The following is a 24,605-nucleotide window of genomic DNA, read 5'->3' on the forward strand; positions in this document are numbered from 1 at the left end:
TTTCTGTTAATTTAGGATTGGGAAAAAGGTTTTAGTGAGTTATCTGTCAGATTGTTAGCAGATTGACTTCCAGTCTGCAGTCCTTGAATCTCTGCTTGTAGAATATAGTGTTTGCGTAGACGGGGTACCATGGTGTAACATTGATAATTTTTTCTGCCTTCTGTAACCCTTGAACTCAAATGATATAATGTTCCTCTGTCTCATTAATGTAATGGAAACAAGAATCAGATTAAGTTATCAGAAGGTAAAGATTCACATTATAGAATTTGCAACAAATAAATACTTCTTTACTACTCAGCTTTCCCTAACAGTTTTTGTTTTGACTTGTTAGAGTACAGGTGGAAGTGTTGTTAGTAGTTGTGAGCGTTTGTGTTGTGATAAGTTCTAAAGATAATGAGTTGAATCAGTGTTCCAGTGTGGTGTTTAGCAGAAAGGCTGGTTGTGTGGTAGCATGAACATATAACCAATAAATAAATTATGTTTTAGTAAGTGATGTTGGTGTGTTAGGTTTTATTTCTTCTAAGTAAGCTAGGAAAAGCAGAGGTTAAGAAGTAAGGGTTATGTTTCATGTCAAATCTGTAGCTGTGGAAGTGCTTTGAAATAGAAGCTGGTTCCAACAATCAGTTATGTTAGAGAATTGTTCTATACCACAAAAACTGGTTCAGGAGCAAAGGTGATGAAGCCCTGCAGGAAAGAGTTGGCTGTTGTGTGATGAAGGGTAGGAATTTTGAAATAAAGCCAAAGCTGCTCTGAAAGTTTTGTTCTTATGCACTGAAAGCTCTTGAAGTATGTTTGGACTATTGCTTTCCTTTTGCTTTCTGTGTCTTTGGTATTGTGTTAATTAAGTCAGCATAGTCAACAAACAGGTACTGCTAGCTGGACTGTTAACTTTCAGGCTGTGAGTGGAAGTGAGGGTAAGCAAAAATAAGTAGATAAAACTTGGATTTGGCTGCTGTCTATATGTTCTGAATCCTTTCAGAAACTCATATTTGCATATTATGTATTGTATAGTTTTGGGGGGTTGACCTGCGTGAATGTTGCTCTGATTTTCAGATTGATTGTTTTTAAAGGTAAAATGTGGATCTTTTCTTAACATCACTTTCTGCAGCTTTGTCATCACTCTTAAATCTTTAATGAGCACTGTGTTTTTGGGACTGTTTTCTCGATGGGTATAACTTCCGTGGACAGCTAAGTTGTACAGTTTAACTTAGAACAACTCTGCTTCAAGGTGTCAAGTTGTTAGTGTATTAATACAGGGTGTTTATTGTGACTGTGTGACTGCTTTTTAGTGTAACAGTGGATGTTGAGTCAGTCAGAGAATAAACAAATGAGCTAAAAAACCCAAGCTCAGGAGCTAAAAAAGAATTCTGGCATACCTTTGCATGTGTCTGTGAGCGTCTCTCAATGCCCTCTTGATACATGTATGAAATGCAGCAGGAGACTGAAAACGTTGATGAGCATGATTTCAATTGGATTCTGAATTAAAAATATTAAATACATCGAATTTGTTTATAACTGTTGCATGGTATTTTCCCAAATTTTCCTGGTTTATATGAGGCAGAAGGGCAGCATTCAGATTCAGTGAGCTGAGAAGTTTTCTTTGTTCTTTCCCAGAATGAGTTGGCAGAGCACTGGGAGAATAGGAAAAAGCAGTGCATAGTGGAAAAAAATATGTCATTTCAGGAGCTTCTACATGGAAAAATGAAGTAACCAGGGAACATTTTTGGAAGACTCTGTGCAAACCTAGTAAAGATTTATTTGGAACCGGTTGTATAGTGAAAAAAATATACCTTGTAAAGAAGTTAGAGGCAACACTTGAGCCTTGTCTAATTGTGTAGCAAGATGTGTTCTGTGTTTCATTGTCACAGTTGCCAACATTTGGAATGCAAGAATCTGAGTGATCAAAATAGTTTTAGTAGTCCTCTGAGCAGTAGAGAAGATAAAAAAATTAATTTGAATCATAAGAATTCTGAAAGTAAGCTAAGTTTTCTAAATAACTATAGATATTTCTAAGAGTAGAATTCTTGTGTTCAAGGTGAAAGATGAATTGTGTAGCAGATGGTCAGGCAGTGCAGTCATAAGCAAGTGCTTGATACCGGAGAGGAGAAAACTTCAGGAGGCCTATGAGTTTGGATATTGTCCCCCACTTCTGGGGCTGAATAACCTACATTAAAAGATGGACTGCCTTGTGATGCTCACTTTGCTTTGTTATCAGACCAACTTTTGTTGGTGGTGTAAAGCTGTCTGCTTTGATGGTGCTACATTTGTAAGAGGCCACAAGAGAGCCCGTGTTCTTGTGCTGTCCAGCTGTAGTGCAGGAGCCCTGGTGTGCTCGTGTCTCTGCTAGAGCAGTCAGTATTGTCCTGGGTGTGCTGTGGGTGCTGAAGGGTCTGTTGTCACCTTGTGCTGAGGTCATGGGGACTGTTTGAGCTGTCAGGGAGCAGAGAGAGCTCCTGCCTCAGGCTGAGCAAGATCTTGTTGGGTCTCTTGCTGTTGGTTTAGGCTGCCTTTTGCAGTTTCCCTTACCATCTGTACGAGTGCTGGTGTGCATTTAAAACTTCTGTTGGATATTATCAATCAAAGTGAGGGCCAGTGTAGATTTTAGTAAGCCAGCATCTCCCTCCAGCCCTTTCTGGGAATGTTTCATCCCATGGCAATGGTGTGTCTGGTGTATCCCATGGCACTGCCTCGTTTGCCTTGCAGGTTGATTTATCTTTGCTTGGTCAAGAAGGCCTGGACTGTGTCACAGTGCTGATGGGCTTTGAGTAGTGGGAGAACTGGATGTAGCTTTGTCTTTCTCATTTAAGGGGTTTACACTGGGTAAAGCTGCTGGCATGTCTCTCACGTGTCTGTTCTGTGACACAACTGTTTCTAAGTAGGAAACGGAAACTGGTGAGCTGGAAAGACAGAATGTGCCATTGAAGCGTAGTGAGCTTTCTTTCTCTAAATTTCCTTTTTGCTTGATGTACTCGGGAACCGTGCTTTGTTTTTAGGTCTCATGAAGCTGCGTTTCCTTTCCTGTTTCTGATGTGCTAATGCTGGCTCCCCTTGGGAGTGGTTTGTCTTGGGCCTGTCCCAGAGCCGTGCCACTGACGTGCCGTTCCCGCAGGTGACGGCCATCGAACCCATCAGCAGTGACGGCGGCGCCAGCGTCAGCACCCGGCACCTGCACCAGAGTCTGCGCTGGCTCTTTGGAGTGGCAGCAGTGGCCACAGATGTTGGCCACGTCCTTCTGGTTGACCTTTGTTTGGATGATTTGTCTTGCAGTCAGAATGAAGTAGAAGCATCGGGTAAGCTGCGGTTTTTAAACTTGAATTCAGACATAAGAAAATCGGTTTCTTTTCAAACACCGGCTTTTATCCCAGTGAAGATCCCAGCGTGCTGATGGACTGCTGGCATTTGTGAGGTTGCAGACTGCTGACTGCAGATGGCAGTTGGACATTGGATGGTGCTGAACTGGTCAAAAGATGGGAGTGGCTTAATAGTCCTCCTGATGTTAAGAAGGCATCTTGCTGCTCACATCCCTTTTTCCCTGTGCTTCTTAGCAGTGGGATATAGGAATTTTTCCATTTCAGTCAGTGCCGCTGCGTGGTAGGAAATTGTGTCACAGGTACCATAATTCTTGGGAGTGTTCTTCTGTTTCCATGAATGGCTTGGGACAAGGTTTAGGCTTGTGTTTTAAAATAAATCTGGCTTATCAAAAATGCTGCATTAGGGTGAATGAATACGGCAGTTTGTGTTTTCAGATTGTGCACACTGTTTTGGGTGTTGTAAGAGTGGCTTCAGGAGTTCATGTTCCTTCAGGTAGCTTCATCATTTGGAAGCCCAAACTCCTGATTTTTAGGGTCCCAGAAGAATTTGATTATAAATTCATGTAACTAATGGTTACATTTGTTCTCAGTTTTGAAATGGGAGTGACAATATCTGTCCCATTGGAGAGTCCTTCTGTTCTCTGAATGGGTGCAGAAAGAATGAAGAGCAGAAAAAGGTGTTGCAGAAATGGGTGTTTTGCCTGGCACAGTAGAGTTAGATTATACACGTTGTACAATGACATGAGTCTAAAATGCCATGGAAGTGGCATAATGCATTAATTTCTTGCCTGCGTTTTTGTGTGTAGATCTAGAAGTTGTCACGAGAATTCCTGCTGAAGTTCCACAAAGAAGAGAAGCTGTGACCAGGGAAGGGAGGCATCTCTGTTTTCAGTTACGAAGTCCTTCAGGAACAGCAGTATCCACCCTGTGCTACATAAGCAGAAGCAACCAGCTCGTTGTGGGTTTTTCTGATGGCTATTTGTCACTATGGAATATGAAAGCTTTGAAGAGGGAGTAAGTAGTCACTTCCACTTGGTCACGCTTGAATGTGCAGGGGTCTCAATTTTTTGCTTCAGGAAGTCATGCAATAGGGGTGTGATAGAGCTGATTTTTGTAAATCAGTTTGTGTTGTCCGATAGTATTCACTGTCCAGTAGTGAACTGAGACAGTGTGCATTTCCATGAAACATTTTAGAAAGATTCCGAACCAGTTACTTCAATTAGGGCATCCACTGGAAGGCTTCACTGTGTGAATAATGTGATTTTGTTGATAATACTCTTTAATTGTCGTTACTATTCTTTAAAGTGTCCTTGATTGATCTAGTGAGACATGATAATTGAATAGCTGATCTGTGCCTGAAAACATGTTTTTTCGTACATTTCAGCCTTGATGGAAATTGACTCATATCTGGATAAAAATGCATATATGAATGAAAGTTTGTTTTGAAGACTTGGAGATCAGTGTAAGGGATACATAAATTTATAAGCAATAGTGGAATTTAGAGGTGATTTGAAATCTGCCACTTGAAATACATGACTGCTTTCAGATTGGTGTTAAGGAAATCCACAGTTTCTCACCAGAAAGTATCTATGTGTTATGGATGCGTAAATGGACAGTGGACGCATAATTAGATGCCAAGAAAATATTGTGAAGGTGCATCTGAAGTTCAGAAGTTGGGAAGACAAATACTTAAGATCTAGTGGCTTGTCAGTCATTAGTTGTTTTAGATGGAAGACCTGTACTTTGAGGATGAGCAAGCAATCTGCTTTTTTCCCAGAAGATGCTTCTACCCTTGTTCAAACAGCCAGCAGAGTCAGCAGGCTCTCCTTTTTTTCTGTAATAATATTTTCTTTTAAACCTGTAGGCACCACTCCCAGCTTGAAGGAGGAAGGATTCCTGTCTATGCAGTTACTTTTCAAGAGCCTGAGAATGATCCCCGCAATTGTTGCTACTTGTGGGCTGTTCAGTCTACACAACAAAGGTGAATAAAATCTTGCCATAAGTCACTGATCTTTTTAAAATGTTTGTTCACACTCAATTGATATCTGTGTATTCATTTTGTTTATTTAACTGTAGAGGAGATGAAAAGTGTTAAGCTAAGCTTACAGTGCAGTTTTTTCAGGATTTTACACTTGCAAAGAGGGATTGACTCTTTCCAACCTTGTGAAAGAAGGCAAAGGAAACTGGCTATATTTTTGTGCTTGCAGTCTCAAATGGTTTCCCTTGTTTCTTGATGACTGCTTCAAGATTTGTTTGGTATTCCCACCATGATATTCAGTACCATTTAAAGTGGTTTAGGCTGCAGATGCAGAACAGTGAACATCATCAGCAAGCTACTTAATCAGCCCAGCTGTTTGTAGAGTGGCAGTCTTCTTAAGTTTGACTTAAAAGCAATTTTCATGGAGAATGCTTTACTGTTGTGAGCTATTACCAGCAATTCGGCAATTTTTTTCTCCATGTTGTATATTAAAGCTTTCCAATGCTATAGTTAACATTTGCCCCTGAAGTTGTTCATGTCAAAATTTCCTCTTTTCTGTTTAGTGGCTAAATGGGACCAATTACCATGTTTTGGGAAGCAGTGTTTTTCTTTTCAGCAAGAGCATGCTCTTAAGTTAGTTTCAGCCTAGATCTAATAAAATAATAATGAGGATTGTAAGGCAGCTTTATAATCAAATCTCCTCATTTATACCTTTTTCAGTGAAGGTGATGTTGTGAGTTTACATCTGTTGCAGTTAGCATTTGGTGACAGGAAACGTCTGGCATCAGGACAAGTCATGTACGAGGTAAGACAAGCTTGTATGTGGGAAGATGAAAACAGTAATTTTGTCTAAGTAAGGATCAATTAAGTTGACCAGATTAATATTTACCATGAAAGATCAGCGAGACTCAAGAAAAAAGTCTTTTGATGAATCTTTTTAGGCATTCTTTTGTCCATACTTTTCAAAACAAGTCATAGAATCATAGAATGGTTTTGGTTAGAAGACTTAAAATATCATCTAATTCCAATTCTCTGCCATGGGTATGGATGCCACCCACTAGATCAGTTTGCTCAGGGTCCCATCCACCCTGGCCTTGAGCACTTTCAGGGATGGGACATCGATAGCATCTCTGGGGCAGCCTGATATCCAGATCCTCACCAGTCCCACACTAAAACATTTCTTCTTAGCATCTAATCTAAATGTCTCCTGTTTTAGTTGAAAACCCCTTCTCCTTTGTCCTATCACTATCTGCCCTTGCAAAATGTCCGTCTCCCTCTTTTTATAAGCTCCCTTTACATGCTGGAAGGCTGCACTGAGGTCTTCCAGGATGAGGTTGGACTTCTGGGCTGTGAGTCCATATTGCTTATCCACCAGAGCTCCCATGTTCTTCTTGGCAGGGCTACTCTCACTTCTCCCAGACTGTAGTCATGTCTGGGATTGCCTTGTTCCAGGTGCAGCATCTTGCCCTTGGACTTGCTCACCTTCGTGAGATACCCATTGGCCCACCTCTCAGGCTTCTCCAGATCCCTCTGGATGAAATCCCAGCCTGTTGCTTTGTCAGCTGCACCTTTCACCTTTGTGTCATCTGCAGATTTGCTTAAGGTGCACCGATCTCACTGTTTGCGTCATTGATGAAGATATTGAAGGGCATCATTCCCCACACAGGTTTCTGAGGGGCACCACTCAACATCGGCCTATGCCTGGTGATAGAGCTGTTTTCCACAACTCTCTGGCTTGGTCCTTCCAACCAATTCCTTATCCACTGAGTAGTCCACCCTTCAAATCTGCTTGTCTTCAATTTAGAGATAGTGATGTCATGAGGGATTGGTCAAAGACCTTGTAGAAGTCTAGGTAGATGACAGCAGTCAGTTTTCCTCTGTCAAGTGTTTCAGTCACTCCGTCACAGATGATGACCAGATTGGTCAGACACAATCTGCCCATGCTGAAGCCATACAATTTTATACTTCAGTGTCACATGTTCTGGCTAGATTCATATGCAAAGAGCTCTTATACGTCTGATTCCTGAAGAGGAAATGGCTGTTACAAATTAAATTACTCTTCAATTTAAACATCACATAAATGGTGTGTGCGAAGAGAAGACAAGACTTTGAATAACTTTGTGTTACCAAACTGTGAGTTTGAGAAAGCTTCTGTCTCCCTTTCTTAGATTATGATCATATATATTTCTTTATACGTTTCTGATCACTCTTTTATAATCTTGTTTTTTTATTTAAACTCTCTCAGCCTGACTTCAAATACACCTACAAAGTCTCTTCAGTGTAGATTCTGAAACTCAGTAAAGATGACTCTTTTTTAAGTTCTGGATGGGTTGTCTCTGAAACCTACTCTTAAAGCCAACAAAAGATGTACATGCAATATATAATATGATTTGATCAGAAAAGTCTCTGTAGATTTTTAGAAGTGATTCCAGAGATGCTGTAGTATAGAATAGATAAAATATAGAAGAGGTCTCAGATAATCTTAACAGAGACAGGAAGCACCTGTATAATGTTTAATTCTATTCAGCAATATGCACGAAACTCTACCAAGATCTTTTTGATCGGAAAGTCATCTTAATTCAGAGCAGGTACTTCCTCCTCTTTGACACTTGCTCTGGTATGTTCTCAGTAGTACAAAATGAAACTGAGGTAATGCTTGGAGTGTGGTTCCAAGACTTTTTTTTACAAGGACTTAATGTTTTGGATTTTTGGAATGAGTTTAAATTTTGTTATTTTTTCTTTTGTCTATAGGAAAGGACCGTTTCTTTAAAGTACATCATCTGTCATGGTGATGAAGCAGAAATACCTTCTTCTGGTTCAACATGTCATATGCATGTCATATCTTCATGTGCAGTTTTTAAATTTCAAAAATACATAGTGCTCTAGAGGAACAGAACACCTTGTTTATAGAACACCTTGAACACCTCAGTACTTTCTCAACATCCACTGGGATTTAAGACACTAATAGCCTAAGGTTTCCAACATAAACCTTCAAACAGTGTTAAGCTTGAAGGGTTCCTGACAGATTTCTCTGTTTGGAAGACAGTCGTCACATCTTGGTGTGAGGGGTTTTCATTTTTGACAATGAAGGTATTTCATTTGGTCATAATTAAATTCCCTTTTCACCACTGCAAATGGGCACAGGTTTCGGGTTTGTTTGTTGGTTTGGTTTGGATATTTTTGAGGGCTTTGATTGCAGTTTACTCCTGCATCTTGTAGTGCTCTAAGCACTTTGGCAGGTTAAAAGTTGTTTTTTAGCAACAATCTTAGCAGTGGCAAAGACAGTACCTTTTACTGTGTGCTGCATTGGGGGAAAAGAAATTGTCTCTATTTCTCTTGTGGCTACTACTTTTTTCCATATGAACTATTTAATGTTAAAATGTGAGACCTTTAACTGTTTGGCAGTTACTTGTTGTGGTTGTCTTTTCTGAACAAGATGTTACAAATGTCAGTTTATACCTCAGAGGGTTGAAATGTTTCATCAGTCTTTAAAAATGGATTTACCAGAAATTCCAGTTGACACTCTTTTTTTAAAAAAAGCACTCAAAATGATTAAAAATACTGTGTTTGTGACCTGGAAAACCTGTGGTGTAGTTAAAGTAAGACTTTGAATCCTCTACAGACTATACAGCCAGTAGTACATTCATAGGCACGTGTTGAAAGATTATAACAGGAACCAATCTTACAAGGCTGTTGAAGAGAACTGAACATCTGCACCCTCTGAGGAGGGAAGGCAGGTTCTTCAGCTGGCTTATAGATAAACCACTTAATTGTATAGTTTCTTGCTGAGACCTGGTAGCATCTACTGCCAAAAAATCCTCCCAAAACAATTCTTAATCCCTCCCCAAAGGATGCATCACGACAGGATCTGTGCTCACCAGCTTAAGTGTCAGAATACTTCTTGTTGTCACAAATTAGTCAGTATGACATGATGGCTCTCTGCCTACATGTCTGAATCAAGCTTCTTGTCAGTCTTCAGTGACATAGAATTTAAGAGTTGTTCCCATTTGCCAGGCCAAGCTTGAGTAAACAAGGAGAAATTAACCTCCTGCTGCTCCTTGTTTACTGAGTAGAAGTCACAGGAGCTTAAAGCTCTTGTCTACTTAAATTAGTGCTGTTCATCTCAGGAATCAAAACTTGAGGCTATGAAACCATGCATCTTTGACTTTATATCATGGTAAAAGTCACAAAGGGAGCTTTTGACTTTTACCATGTGACACTGTGTTTCTACAAACACTTGTCATACTTGAGTCTCTGTTGCCTTCAAGGCTGGCTTAAATCTGCCTTGTAAGTAAGAAAACTGAAAGATGCATTTAAATTAGACTTTCAAAGACCTCTTTTAGATCACCTCAGCAGCTTCTGTGTCTTGCAGATCAGTTCATGGTCATGGAGCATATCCTTACCTTTGTTCTACACAAGGCTTGTGTACAGTCTCTACATTCATATCAGAGTCGGGCCAGTGCAACTCCTTAGAAAACTGTCCTGTTTAACTGGTCTGGAACATCATTGCTTAGTATCCTCTGTGCACTAGAGTCCCTTCACTTAGATTTGCTTGCTCCAGTATGGAAAACTTAAAATACGTAGCTTTGGTTAGGAAGTTATCTTTGGAACTATTTGGTATTAATTTCTCCTTCACCTCTGCATTGAATTTATGTGGGAGTGGCTCTTCATATATAAATGAAAGCTGAAATTTCTAGTCATTAGAATTAATACTGGACAGATTTATGGAATTTTTGTGCTTTATCTTGTGGAACTGTCTTTTGGAATGGTGAACTTCTTGTTCAGAACGTCATCTTTGTTAAAATTGGTTTTAGTGATTAGTTATCCTACAGTAAAGATGAGGTCTTTTGCTTAGGCTTCGTGTTAGTTTTTCAAAGGGATGGTTTTGATTTTTCTTGTCTACACTGTGTATATCTGTGTAACTTCCAAAATTCCATAATAAAATAGCGTGACCTGTGCATGATTCAGAACAACATTTTGCTATGGAAATGCTAATATTTGAAAACGTGCAAAGCCTTTTCAGCCAGTATCTGTTAAAATTTCACACTTAATTCTCTTGAATGTCAGATGTAGTTTTTATTTGCTATCAGAAGTAAGTTCATTGGAAATAAACAATACAATATGCATGTTATATTAGATTCATTCTTCCTTAGTAGATCTAAGGAAAATTACCTTCTTTTTTCCCCACTCAGGGTTTGGAATACTGTGATGAAAGGTACAGTTTAGACCTCACTGGTGGAATCTTTCCCTTGAGAGGGCAGACCAGCAACACTAAATTACTCAGCTGTCAAACCATAGAAAAATTTCGCAACCATGTCGACAGAGAGGATGGTGTTAATGAAGGTTTGTTCTGATGTCCCTGCTTGGTTATTCTAAACTGCATGTTTTGGAAATCCAGTCAATGAATGCTGTTCTCTACCCACAGTCTTAAAGTTTTAAATACTCACCTAGCTGACCTTGTTGGGCTTAAAAAGAAAAATTGTTTCCTAAAGTTACATGGGGCTTTATCTCTGAACATCTAAATAAAAACCAAAAATAGGTTTTTATTTTATGATTGGTGGGATGCTAGAGCAGTGTATGGGGTCATTGTATAAGGCTGGTCAGTCAGTTTGTCCTGCCACTTGTCTTCATTGAACAGTAAGACCACTATTTATATTGCTTAGGAATGTTATCTGAATTTTTGTTTTCCTGATCAAACCTCTGGCTGCATTTATCACCTACCTGGTCACTAGTGGTGTTCCCCAGGGCTCAGTACTGGAGCCAGATCTATTTGGTACCTTTTTTTCATGATTTGGATGAACAACTTGATGAGCTAATAATTGTGTATTCAATTTGGTTTGGAATGGATACAGTTTGAACAAGAAAAAAAGGCATTATGACTAAAACCTATCATATGGACGTTTGCTACTCTATATGTTGTTTTTATCATTCTTAATAAAGTGTTGTGTTTAATGAGTGAAATAACAGAATTAAACCAAAACAGAAAATGATGATATAAAGCCAGCAGATATCTCATATTTTCTACAATAAGAAACAATGTCTTGTCTTTGACAGTAATCTCTCCTGACACCAGTGTATCAATCTTCAGTTGGCAAGTGAATACTTACGGTCAGGGAAAACCATCTACTTATTTGGGTGTGTTTGACATCAATCGCTGGTATCACGCTCAAATGCCAGACTCACTCAGGTAGGTTTTAATTAAGTGCTTACAATATCCCTACAAAGGTTAATTTGAAAATTGCTGTTGAGCTTATGCACTTGTTTTCTTTAAGGCCAGAAGAATTCCTTCATGATTGCCCCTATTTTGCACTGTGGTCATTGGATCCTGTAATAAGCATGACTTCTCCAAACCTCATTTTGGATATCCTGGTACACGAGCGTAGTCTAAGTCGAGGGGTTCCTCCTTCTTATCCACCACCTGAACAGTTCTTTAATCCAAGCACCTATAATTTTGGTAGGTATTTCACTGCTTTTCACTTGAATAGGGACAAGCTTCATTGGAGGTCAAGTGCCACTTAGTGGTTCTCTTTCTTGTTCATTGCTTGTCACCCAAAACCAAAACAAATGCCCCACAAACCTTCTCAAACCTTAACCTGGTTACCTCATCCTGACGAGGTACTTGCTCTTGTGAAACATACCTGCAGAGTTTTGGGTTTGGGGGCTTGTGTAAGATCGCCTGGGAAGGGGTGATGGTCATGCAATGAAATGCCTTTGAGCTGAGGCCCAAAGCACAGCACCTGGGTAGCAGCACTCGAGCTTAAGTTTCTACAGACAGACAATAACTTCATTTTAAGGAAAGTGTGTAAGTGGTGTGATGAAGGAAGGGGGTGCTGGAGGTTTGTCTTTCCAGTCAGCACTATTTGAAAAGCACCAGCTGGTGATAAGGTAACAATGTCAGTCAAAGGTTCCTTGTTTCTGCAGATGTGACGTGCTTGCTCAACTCGGGAGTCGTTCACATGACTTGCACCGGCTTCCAGAAGGAGGTGACTTTTTTACTGTATCTCTGTTGAGGCTATCAAGAGATGAACCTTTTCTAACTTTTCTTTTGCAGTGCTTTGAGTGTCAGAGACCGTTTTATGGTCACAGTGCCCATCCACATGCATGACTGCAGTCATACCCTGCCAGTTTCATGCAAATGGTACTGTTTTAGGGAGGCATGAGCAGGGATTGAATGGCTTGAAGGGAAAGCAGCGTTGCTGCAGTAGGAAGGAGGAATGTGGTGGAAGTTGGGGAAAGTGTTTGCTTTGTACTGTCTGCATAGTGTGAAGTTAGGGTTTTGACCGTTGATGAACTTGAGAAAGGAGGACAGCATGGAGAAAGGGAAAAGTGATTTAACTGATTAAGAAGAAATGCATGGGGTTTTTTTGTCTAAGACTTGGCCAAATTATCACTTCTGAGCCACTGCACAGGTTGTGACAAACCCTTTCAAATTAAGTTCCGCATCACTCTATATAACAATATAAATCACCTTCCACAAAAAAATGCATAGAGTCTTTCCAAGAGTGATTTGTATTTGTATTAGAATGTAATTTCTGTCAGTGTTTAGGGAAATACAACGCCTGTGTATTGACAGACTGGAAAATACTTTCTTTCTTTCTGCCTTGGAAAGGTTTTTTTCTCCTATTGGATGTTTTTTTAGAAACTGGAACTGTTAGTGTGCTGTTGTTTTTAAGACTCTACATAGCAAGGCTTACCAAAATTGCTAACCTGAAGCCTGCTGCTATTAATGCAGCTTTCTGACAGTCTTAAGTCATACAGAACCTTAGTGACTGAGTGCTGTCTTAATCTGTGTTTTTTGATTGATGTTTCAGACCCTGAAGTTTTTGAAGAAATCTGGTCCTTTAATAAGTGAAGCCATTCATGACAGCTACACTCGGTGTCTTGTAGCTGGCTTGCTGTCTCCAAGACTGGTTGATGTCCAGCCATCCAGTCTGAGTCAGGTGAGTGTACATTGAAGAATCCAGGAGGAAATACATCCATCTTATCCGAAGGCTGTAAGACCATGATTTTTGATTGCAGGCTGCTCTGACAGGTGAGTTTTGAGATACAGTAGGCGGAAGTATTAATATTCCTAAATCCAGTCTTCTGACTGGGAGCAGCCCTGAGAGGTCTGTCTTTGGTGACCCATCTGTAAGTTCCAGGCCCCAGTTTGCATGGAGAAACGTTCAGTCACTGCTGGGTATGTACATCAGAAAGCAGCTTTCCCTGGGAACAGCCTTCATCCTCTTCATGCCCTCAGTGTCTCAGAGCCTTGGGTGCAGTGGAGTAGGTGGTGGTGAAGGTGCCTCTCTTAGATGTGCACTATTGCAAACACCAGCTTGCTGCACTAGACATTATTTGCTTCCAAGGAAGCGCTAACCAGTTAGAACTGTCCCCTCTATCTGACAATTTCATATCCTCTTCCCCTCATTCTCTCTTCATCAGTAGGCTTTTCTGCACCCTCTTAAAACTGATCTTTATCTCTCTAGCTTTTGCTTTGAGCTGTGATAGCTTGATTTCCTCCTCTTAGACTGCCCTCTTGCTGCAACGCCTGCATCACCTATATCTTTTAACACTGCTACATCCCATCTGTCACCACAGTGGCTTCACACCCTCTCTCACGGGTTTTCCTCTTTTGGTGCAGCAAACTTTGTCTCTCATCTGAAGAGTTTCATGGAAGATGGAGCCTTTGTGGTGGACAGCCCATCTTTCTCCAGGCAGAGTCAAAGCTGAAGGGGTGGATGGTTATCATGGAGTGGGGCAGCAGGCTCTAGGAAGGGGAGAGCAGTCTTTCATCTTTCTGTCTGTGGGATTCTTCAACAGACTGTGGAAATGTATCAGGAAAAATAATAGTTCTGCATAGTGTAGTAGCTAAAACAAATTTGATAAGCAGACCCAGCCCATAGGATGCATTTTTTTGCAAGCCTGATATAGGCTCTTACATTCTGGTTGGATTTTCTGATGTCAACTCTGGTGTGAAATTACTTGGGATACCAAGAAATTTTATGATGACCTTTGCTGAATTGTGACCATATTGTTCAGACACTGCATTAAGTAGAGATTGCTTTTAAATACTAGAAAGAAAAATTTCAGAATCAGGATCAAGTAGCTTGGAATTTTGTTTGGTACCCTAAGTAGCATTTGGTGTGTTTCCATGTCTTAAATGCATTTTCAGAAAAAGATGGAAATATCCCATATGTCTTCTGATATGTAGAAATCGCTCTTGAATGTCATGATTTTACTTAGAATGCAAACGTCTGAAATTTCTTTAAAAAAAGTAGAGGGAAGAAAAAAAGAAAAATTCTATGCAGGATAATTTCACCTGAAAGAAATGTCTGAACATCAGCTGGAATAAACTACATTCTTTCCCATGTTTGTGCATGTCTGTGCATTATCCCTCTCAAGGACTGCCATGGCATTAGAATACAGTATTTGAACAGGCTGAAATTTCAGCCTACAAGAACTGAAATGTTTCACTACTTTATGGTCCTTTAACTAATTGTAGCTTAGTGTTTTGGCTGTCAGAGCTGCTTCATGTCTTGCTGGTCTCGAGCTGCATGGCCTCAGCTTCACTGTTTCCATGCAAACACAGTCATGTTTGCTCTGTCCCCTTCATGTGTTCCTGATGGCAAAGGGGTGTGCCCAAAGTGCATAATGGGTATTAGCATAGGATGCTAGTGAAAAGAGTTAATTGAGACTCAGTAAATGAAGTTGGAAACCCCGAGGCACAGAAATAGAGATGAGAGCTAGCCTGTGTGAAGTTGAAATGTGAGAGGAAACTTTTCTGTGTTCCTCAAACTAGGAAGCAGTCCAGCCTGTGGCTAGAATTAAGAAAGAATCAAGAATGTGGAATTGGTTGCATTGCAACTAATGTCTGAATGAGTATCCAGTTAGAAACAAACACTTCTGTCAATGGCTCAGGTACCATCTGATTCAGAGCTACTATATGGGTCACCAACACAAACTCCATTGTTTATCAAGGTAACACTTCCAGGAAAATTGTGTGAGGTTGTGATTTGCTTTCGTCTTTTCCTTTCAGGAGGAGCAGTTAGAAGCAGTGTTGTCAGCTGCTGTGCAGACAGGCTCTTTAGAACTTCTGACAGGCTGCATTAAACACTGGACTTGTGAAGGTAATGGTGCTTGCATTGTTTTTACGTTGTGCCTGTTTTGGTTAGAAATTGTGGCTTCATGTGTTTTTTGTTTTCTCTTTTTAAAGAGCAGCCAAGTTCTGCTGTCAATTTACGGTTTGTTCTTGAGTGGACGTGGAACAAAGTGATCTGTACAAAAGATGAACTGGACCAAATCTGTGAGTACTGGGGGAGTCATTGTTGAACCCTCGAGTCATTCCTAGTAAAGGATCTTCCTCAGTAATCTGCCAGTGTATGCTGCTGGTTCTTGAAGTGGTTGTTTAAGTCTCCTGGGGTTGGTTAAGTGTCCTTTGGAAGTCTGCAGTTGCTGTGCTGACGGATGATTTAATCTCTGTCCTTGACAAGGTGTGCCACTGTTTGACGGCTCCTGCAACTTCATTGACCCACAGACATTACAGTCCCTTCAGCACTGCCAGCTGCTTCTGAGCAACCTCAGCACAGTCCTGAACTGTTTTCTAACAGAAGCCCGGGAGCTGACTGAGAAAGGTTGGTGAAAGCACTGCTGGGCCTTTGGTCTGTTAAGATTTGGAAGGATGCTTGAGTTGTAGGTGTGGAGACAGGAGCTGTTGTTGTTTTGGATGGTTGGGAGAGAGTCAGGTTGAGCAGGAAGGAGAAGTTTAAATGTGAGCTGTTGGGAGTTTGATTTAAGACACCTTGAGTTCAGGGGAGCAGCCTGTTGTGGAGTTCATGAGGCTGGGTAGGGGAGGCTACCCTGATGGAGCAGTGAGCTGGGTGGCAGTTACAGCAGCTGAGAGTGGTAATGGTGAGAAATGTTTCTAGTGGTTAGCTTGCAATTAGATTTTTTGACTTCTGATTTTTTAAATTGTTGTTGGCATATTGCGAGAAAAAGAGGAGTATAATCTCTTTTGCTAAAGTGGGAAACACAAATGTCTTCTTCCTGAGTATTTTAATAGCCCAGGTTTTATTTTTCATTTAATCTTTAGTAATTCTGTTTCTTTGTAGTGATTGGGTTTTGTTCTGAGGGCAAATGGTGTTTTCTTCTTCAAATTCAGAAGTGATCCAGAGGGATGACCTCAAAGACAGGCTTCTACTGTGTTTGTTTGTACTTTCTATTTGTTCTGTAAAGAGAGTTCTGTAAAAAGGAGAGGAATTGCAATATTCAAATCATGTTTTGCCTTTTTTCCAGGTTTTTCAGACTTGACCAACAAGCAGGTGGTAACCAGCCTCATTTCTTTGTATGCACAAGTGGTGATCTGGTTCTGTCGATCCAGTCTCCTTCCTGAGGGTTTAGGTAAGCAGAACCTGTAGTATCAAAACTCTTGAGGTCATGTGATTTCTGTCTGTCTAGTCCAAAGTCTTAGTTGAAAAAACAGGGTCTTACTTCTTTAACTTGCTTTTACTTTGTCACCTGTAGATGATCACATGCATTTGTCTAGACCTTTCTACAATTACCCTCTGATCCAGAGCTACTATACAGGTCACCGACAGAAACTCGAGCGTTTATCAAGGTAAGACTTAGAGGAAATCTCTAGAAAGCTGCCACTGTTAGACTGTGTGAGAGTGATTATTTTTGCAGTTAAAACCCTTTGTCTGCCCTTCTTTGGCATTACTTGTAACGCAGCAAGAAAGCAAACCTGGAATCCAAAAGGTCATTGCCACTCTTCTCTTGGGTTTGTGCTTTGGATGCCTGAATTGAGAAGTTCGTTGTGACCTAAGGACCATCCTTCCTCTGACTGAGAAATCAGTGATGCTGAGAGGCTGGAATGAGTGTTTTACTCTGTCCAAGCCCTTGCTCCCTTTTGTTGCAGAGGAAAATGGGATTCTGACTGCTTGATGATTGATGGAATGGTTTCCCAGCTGGGAGAGCAAGTGGAGAAGTTGTGGCGCAGAGATGAAGGTGGCACTGGGAAATACCCACCTGTTAGTTTACATGTGAGTGTTCTGTTCCCTGAAAACCTCAGCAGCAGCAGCCCCCTAAAGCCAATATTCTGAAAGACAGGAGCATTAAAAAAGCTTTTTGTCTTTCATTTCAGGCACTGCTGGATCTCTATTTGCTAGAAAGTATTGAAGAAAGTGATAAACATGCAATTGTATCCTTTCTGGATTTTGTTATTACTCCTTCAGTGTTCGCATAAATGTTCTTACATGTTTGTCACCTGTGTGGTTAACATCAATTTTAATTTATGTCTCAAACAGTGTGAGTGAACACATTTAGAAGATAATTAAATCCTAAGCAGAAGCATTGCTTAATTTCTTTCTATATTGGAATTTTTCTGACTTCTTTTTTTAAGAGTTTTGTTAGGAAGTCTCTTCTCCTAGGAGAAAACATGTTCTCTACGTTGTATTCAAGATAAAATCCTCCCTTAGTTCTTCTCAAAATTTAACAGTTACAAATTTTTATGTCACCACTCTCTGTAGCATATGACTACTTGTTAGAATAGTGCCCCAAAATGTACTGTTTCAGAGGAAATGGTTGTTAACAGTGGTTTTCCAGTAGCAGATTTTTGCCGAAATCATTTGTTTCTCAGCCCAGCTGGTGTTTGATTTTTTATGTGTGAGAAGTGCAGGCACACAGAATATTCATTGGGCAGAAGCCTAATTTTTTACACTGCTGTAACATGCAGACTTGCCTTGGTTGTTTGATGGCTGTACTGAAAAGGGAGCCTGGAGAGTAAGGGGTTAAGGATGGTTGCAGTCCCAAGCTGTGTTACTCAGGCATGTCCCTAACATGGGATGTCAGAAAGCGAAGCTGACACTTGCAGTGAGGGATCCACATGCAGTTTTAAACACAGTTTCAATCAGTCAGTGCTAAGTTGCATTGTAAGGGCACCATAATTTGTGTTATTTTGTGAAGTCAGGAAATGAGAGAAACAAAACAGCTGTAAAACTTGTTTTCTTTAATAGTTAAGCACTGGATGTTCAAGTATGTTGATTGTCCAACTGGTAGCTTTCCTGATGGAAGCAGAAGCCTGAGTATATACCAAATATTTGCCTTTCTGATTTCCTTAGAGAAATCCACAAGTGTTTCTTTCTCCAAGTCTATTCAGAATGCATTTTTGTGATTACAACCTGATTATTGATAAAATAGGTGGTTATAGCTTAAAATGCCATGATCAATACATTGGGGTGTTCTGCTTTCTGCCATTTTCATATTCCTATTTCATTGTTTTACCAAATATAACGTGATAAATTTTTGGTCTTAGTGATTTATTCACCTTAATGATATACTCTCAGACAATTTACTTGCTGCTGGATATCATGCATTCCTTTCCAAATAAAACAGAAACTTCAATCGACTCCTTTCCAACTGCCTTTGCCATCCCCTGGGGTCTTGTTAAACTGATTCAAGGATTTTGGCTCCTAGATCACAATGATTATGAAGTAAGTATGAAACAGTTGAGTTGGACACACATGGTACTGCACAGATGTAATAAATAAAAATATTTTAAAAAATTGGTACTTGCGTATAAGGAACTATTGAAGCATTAGAAGCTTTTTTGTAATGCTGCTCTGACATCTTCAGCAAGAAGTTATGATTTGAAATTTTGCTTTAGCTACTTGGACAGGAATTTGATTAAAACAAAGGACTGATCATCTTTAACAATGCAGAGGAGTATAGTTGATTACAAAGGAGTAATCCACTTAATATTTGAATTTTCAAAGCTGTCCGTGGTTAGGTTTTCAGCAGGCTGGTTGGGCACTGTTTCTAAAAGAGTGTTTTGGACCCTTGAAGCATGGAAACTGTGATGGTAGCAGGAAGATTTGAGACAGAAGACTGCAGAAGTGACTTTTCAATCTAATAGCTATTCTTCTTTATACTGAATGTTGTCACTGTGTCAATACAACCGATTTTTTTAATACCATTAGTTATCTAGTAATGTATTTGATAAATGCAATGTCTGTACAGAGAGTTTTGTGAACTTAGAAAAATCTGAATTGTTCCTTTGAAGACATCCATGTTGTTTTGTATGGCTGATTTTTTTTTTCCTGCAAATGCTGAAGAATTTTTACTGAAGTGTCCTGGATCACATGTTTTGTTAGTTAGACATCTGAGTTTGTCTAAGCCACGTCCAGCCTTGCTGCAGAAAGTTTTGTCTGTGTTTGTTGCTCGGGTGTTGTGTATCTGTGATAATACAGCTGCTCTCAACCTGTCCAGAACTCCCTGGCCCTGCTCTTCCATCCAGCTACAATCAAGACTGTGTCATGGCAGCACATGAGGATAATTCAGTCGCTCATGTGCCAGGGGGAGCACAGGCGAGCCCTCAGGTACATGCAGATGATGAAGCCGTCGATGTCCAGCAGCAGCGAAGTGCGGCTGTTGCTCACCGTCTTGTTGTCCAACAGGTGAGGAAATCTCCCACCGTTTTGGCATTCACATACTGGGAAATGTGGAGAAGTGATGATCCAAAGGGGGCTCCCCTCCATTTCCTTTGATCTTTGAATGAATATGCCATCGCCGTGGGGCATCTTTTTGGCTCCAGTGTTCCCATTGCTTTCCATGTCCAAATCCTTAACTGCAGGTGCATGGTGGAGGCTTGGGGTCTGTTGCAGCAACACACCACAAAGTTAAACGTAGAAGAGCTGCTAAAGCACATGTATGAAATCTGTCAGGAGATGGGGCTCATGGAGGATTTGCTGAAGCTGCCCTTCACAGACACAGAAAAAGTGAGTTTGGAGAAAAACCAGAAAAATCTTAACTGTCTCTTTGGCAAGAGAAGAGGCAGAATCGTAATTGATGTTTGAAATGCGTTATTTCTCACAGGAGTGTTTGGAGAAGTTTTTGCAGACCAAATCGGGTGTTCAGAACCATGAATTCCTCTTAGTCCACCATTTGCAGCGTGCCAACTACATCCCAGCACTGCAGCTGAATCAGTCCATGAAGGCCAGTCTGACGGTAAGGGTGGCTGTCCTGCTGTGTGAAATTATGAATTAAATGTTACAGACTGTGGTTGACTCCAGTTAAAAAAGTTTGTTTGCATCTGAGGAATAAATATGTAGCTTGCCTTTCATGCAGATCCTCAGATCCCTCTGTTACATATGGTTTAGGTTAAGGAAGTTGTTTCTGTTACTTTTTTCTGTGGTTTGTGTTATTTGTTTCTGTGGAATGAAGAGTATGTTGTATGTCCTGAAAGCAGTCTAGATGCTTCACAGGTAAAATTTGCCTTACGGGTTTTAGTTGTGAGTTCTGGAGTTTTTTGAGTTTTTACGTTTTCGTTTTTTTAACTAGTCTTCCTTGCACTTATCCAAAACTACCAAGTGAAACTGATGTGGGCTCCTGGGTGGAGCTTGGAATTTGCTGTGGCTCTGTGCAGTGGATTTGTTGTTCTTTGTCTGTAGAGCAAATTTAGGCCTTAGTAAGAAAGAGCAGTGATAGTTCTGTGCAGTGAACTTCTGTGCAACTTCTGGTAAACGGTTAACTTCTTGCTTTACCCATTTCCTTTGTCAGAATGATCGTGACCCTCGCTTGAGAGAGAGAGCAGTTGCCAGAAATTCTCTGTTAGACCAATATGGCAAGATCCTTCCCACAGTTCAAAGGAAGCTGGCAGTAGAGCGAGCCAAGCCGTACCGTCTGCCTTCATCGGTCTTAAGAGAAGGTACTTTTAGAGAATTGAGGGAAACACAATGTGCAGCTGCCCACCACTTTGGTTACACAAGGCTGAGACTTTTCCCTCTTGCTTTTACAGTCCCAAGGCCAAAGCCATTATCAACAGCAACAAGGCAGGCTAATGCAGGAAATGTGCATACAAGAGCAACTTTCATCAGTAAAGTGTTGTCCAAAATCGGAGAAGTATGGTTAGGGAATGAGCAGAAAAAAAATATCTCACAATATGACAGGTAAGCAGCCTTTTATAAAAGTTAGTCTTGAGCTATGTGTTTGGAGAGGAAGGTGGAGAGAGTGTGAGTGAGTGGTGGGGGAGTGAGTGGTTGATTTTTTGTTAGTTTTTTGGTGGGAAGGTGCACATGAATAAAGCATTGTTTTGCTTTTTTCCACATAAAGTATATAACATGTAAGAATCAATTTACCATAAGTAGTGTTTGGAGAGTTTTTCTCCTATGATAATTTTTCTATACAAGTACTTGTATTTACATTATGGCAAATGTGTTTACAGTGTTTAAGACAGCTGAAACTCAAAACTGTTTGGCACTGCCATGAAGCTGTTGGTGTACCAATTTATAGACTTGTTTGTGTGATCACATAGTAATCTTTTTTACCAGTTCCTGCTTGGTTATTTAAAAATAAGCAGAATTACAAAGAGTGCAGAAGAGACTCGAAATTGTCAGGTGATTTTCCTACATGGGATGTGGTTAAATAAACTTTAATTCTGGTATTGCTGAACTTTGAGGGAATGAAAATCAGTTGCATTTTTGTTTTCCTTCTAGTCCTAGAACTACAGAGCCAGCAGTCAGTACACATCCTCTCCCTGGTGCAGAGTTGCCTGATGCATTTCTTGGGACGCCTCTTACAAAACTTTCTCAAAAGTGTTCAAGGTATAATAGATCTACAAACTTTATATTTCAAAATTGTAGTGTTTATCATGTGTATACATGTGCATGTGCATATGGTTTTTTGGTTTACCAAGGATTCTGTTGCATTTAGTTTTGTATCTCAGAGAAAAAGTCAAGTTAGCAACAAAATTAGGTGAACAATTTGAAATGGTCCCTGCATTGAAATGTAGATGAGTTTTCTCCACTGCTTAGAGCTAGGTCACTTATGCCACTTAAAATTGGGGTATTCTTATGTCACAGATGGGGATTTAGGAAACTAGGTATGAAATGTAAAGAAGTAATGGAAAAAATGCCCCAAAGTGCCTCCCACTTGTTCGTGGGACTGATAGATCACCCCCAGCAGTGAGGGTTCACCTGTATTTCTTGTTCACAGAATGTTTTTGTTCTGCATCATCTGAGATGATCACAGCATGCTGTTTGTCATTTCTTTCTTGATGTTCCCAGTCTCAGTTGTGTATTTTAACAGGTTGCTGGATTTGGTGGTTCGTCCTGTTCCTTCCCGCTCTGTGGCACAGGATGAGAGCCAGCAGTCCCTGTGCCCGGCTTCTACTTCTTGTGTGGCATCCTCCAGCCCCCTGAGATCAACCACACATCGCTCCAGCTCCCTCAAGAGTCTGCCAAGGGCAGCAGAGTTGAATTTACTGGAAACTCCTCTTGTGGTCAAGGTTTGTATTTTAAAAAAGTCGGTAGCAGCCAACCAAACCAAAAGCTTGTGAGCTTTGTTTAAAGTGAAATGACCAACATATTTAGTAGAAATGCTGTTGAATTGAAATTTTCAGTATGTGTGTGGTTATTGTATACACAGCCCTTTTGAAAGCAGTATGTTGGGAATAGTAAATTTTTAAGCAGGAAACTTTAGTTCTCAGCTGATTGCAGTGGGCAGCTTGTCCCATAGCTTTGTGAACTAAATTTATTTTCATTGTTTGGAGCAATTCCAGTATTCTACCTTCTTTTTATGAAGTATCATCAATACCAATGAATTAACTTCATCCTCCTGTTTGGGAACCCTTTCAATACTGTAAAATAATATAAGAACAGCTGAATGCTTCTACATGAAGATGTGTATGTATTTTTGCAGCAGTGTCACTTCCTCCTGTGTGCAGCTGATTAATTAGTGGAAAAAACAATCTGTGGCTGTTGCTTTGCAGAATTGTTTTCAGATGCAGTGACTAACAACACTGTTGTGCCGAGTAAAGCTGAAATTGTGTGCCTTTTATAAGAGCAGTGTAGGAATTGCAAAAATTAGTGGGATAGGAGATAACCTTGCAGAAATCAAGACGTTATATCCTTATTTCCTGAAGAAGTAATTCTGAAAAATAACTTCTATTTTGTTTGCATTACAAAGACAAACCAGTGGAAATAAATATAAAAAGCATGTATTTTTTTCCTTAAAATGTTGGTATTTTTGGAAGAACAGTGCATAGGCAAAACTTTCTATAAACCTAGTTGCTATAAACCTAGTTGATAATTTAAGCTAATTTAATTTTTTGTTATTTAAGTACAGTCTTCTGTTTTGAAGATTTAACTGGTCTTAATTTAAGTGTTTTTATTTTTTTTCCTAGAGGGCTAAAGTTTTGGCCGCCTCTTCTGGTTTTCCTGGGTTTACTCCTCAGTCTATTCTCAGGTCCAGCCTTCGCACTACACCCCTAGCAACTCCCTCTGCATCCCCAGGACGATCGGTTACTCCTCCCCTGCGAGCAAAGGAACCCAGAATATCTTTCAGGGAAGAGAGCTCACATGCAAAGTGGACTGTTGGGGTAAGCTGGGCTGCAGTTAGTGAATTTTGCAGATAATGCTGTGATTTAATTTAGACTTAAAAGTTTGCCAAAACTCGTTATACTGAGAATCTGGATTATGAATCAGAATGGCAGAATTTGTTTAAACAAAGATTGTGTTATGCTAGACATTCTGTAACATCATGTTCTTGCGGGGTCATATTCATAATAAATTTTATTCAGGTGTTTCTAGGACCTCTGTTTGTTCAGAATGTTAGTTCACCTTTCAACTTTTCAAATAGTAGTGTTGCAGGAAAACAAGGAATAGAGATGTGGACCCCCTTGTTTGGGGTTGTTAAATTTTGCAAATTGAACATCTGGGAAAGTAACTTGTTGCAATGTCTTTTTGCAATGTTGTGTTTACTTAAATGATGGTAAAATGAGACTGCTGATGAAGAGAACTGTAGTATTTTGTTCTTCCAGCCCTAAAGTTCTTGGGTTTGCTTCTTGCCGTGCACCAGGGATAGCATCCATGTAGTTTTCAAATGCAGTGGGTCCATGTGACCAGCTGTGATCCCATCTGCTCCTGCAGCTGTGTAGCTGGAATCTGTGGTTCAGCCCATCAGGCAGTTGCCGCCATAATGTACCCAAATCAGGGGCACAGCAGGGGCATGTGCAGCTATCCCATGTGTGAGTAGCTCGTGTATGTTACAAGGAGTTACTCAATTGTAACAAGATATGCTCTCTCCCATATGAAATTTTTACTAATAGTGACACTGTGGCCAGATTAATTTACTTGTTCCATGCCACAGGCATAGTTGAACACCAACATGTTTTAGTAGTGTATATGTATTGAAAGGGTAAGCATAAAATAGAGAAATCTTGAGTTAGGATTTTATTAGGCAATGTGTCTTCCTGAAAACACACCAGTAAATCCACTGAAGAGCCTTGTGATTGATAACCTTATGAGCAAGACTGATTTAATCTTAATTGTTCAATGTCATGG

At 40.2% G+C, this 24,605-nt stretch overlaps 1 protein-coding gene across 2 annotated transcripts in view; it reads left to right on the forward strand.

The window, feature by feature from the left end:
- The window catches only part of AHCTF1 (AT-hook containing transcription factor 1), a 43,846-nt gene that overhangs the window by 7,136 nt on the left and 12,105 nt on the right, over positions 1-24,605 (forward strand). For both annotated transcript variants that reach the window (XM_066315953.1, XM_066315954.1), the window contains exons 4-28: positions 3,110-3,290; positions 4,118-4,325; positions 5,176-5,292; positions 6,010-6,094; positions 10,482-10,632; positions 11,344-11,476; positions 11,562-11,743; positions 12,211-12,272; positions 13,101-13,229; positions 15,308-15,398; positions 15,485-15,574; positions 15,762-15,902; positions 16,564-16,668; positions 16,792-16,885; positions 17,186-17,309; positions 17,411-17,467; positions 18,612-18,758; positions 19,534-19,721; positions 19,898-20,042; positions 20,140-20,271; positions 20,824-20,971; positions 21,062-21,212; positions 21,759-21,866; positions 22,351-22,549; positions 23,447-23,641. In XM_066315953.1, coding sequence (XP_066172050.1) covers positions 3,110-3,290; positions 4,118-4,325; positions 5,176-5,292; positions 6,010-6,094; positions 10,482-10,632; positions 11,344-11,476; positions 11,562-11,743; positions 12,211-12,272; positions 13,101-13,229; positions 15,308-15,398; positions 15,485-15,574; positions 15,762-15,902; positions 16,564-16,668; positions 16,792-16,885; positions 17,186-17,309; positions 17,411-17,467; positions 18,612-18,758; positions 19,534-19,721; positions 19,898-20,042; positions 20,140-20,271; positions 20,824-20,971; positions 21,062-21,212; positions 21,759-21,866; positions 22,351-22,549; positions 23,447-23,641 — 3,363 coding nt within the window. The remainder of the gene's footprint in view (positions 1-3,109; positions 3,291-4,117; positions 4,326-5,175; positions 5,293-6,009; positions 6,095-10,481; positions 10,633-11,343; positions 11,477-11,561; positions 11,744-12,210; positions 12,273-13,100; positions 13,230-15,307; positions 15,399-15,484; positions 15,575-15,761; positions 15,903-16,563; positions 16,669-16,791; positions 16,886-17,185; positions 17,310-17,410; positions 17,468-18,611; positions 18,759-19,533; positions 19,722-19,897; positions 20,043-20,139; positions 20,272-20,823; positions 20,972-21,061; positions 21,213-21,758; positions 21,867-22,350; positions 22,550-23,446; positions 23,642-24,605) is intronic.

The sequence above is a fragment of the Sylvia atricapilla genome, chromosome 3, assembly GCF_009819655.1.
Source record: "Sylvia atricapilla isolate bSylAtr1 chromosome 3, bSylAtr1.pri, whole genome shotgun sequence".
Classification (NCBI taxonomy): Eukaryota; Metazoa; Chordata; class Aves; order Passeriformes; family Sylviidae; genus Sylvia; species Sylvia atricapilla.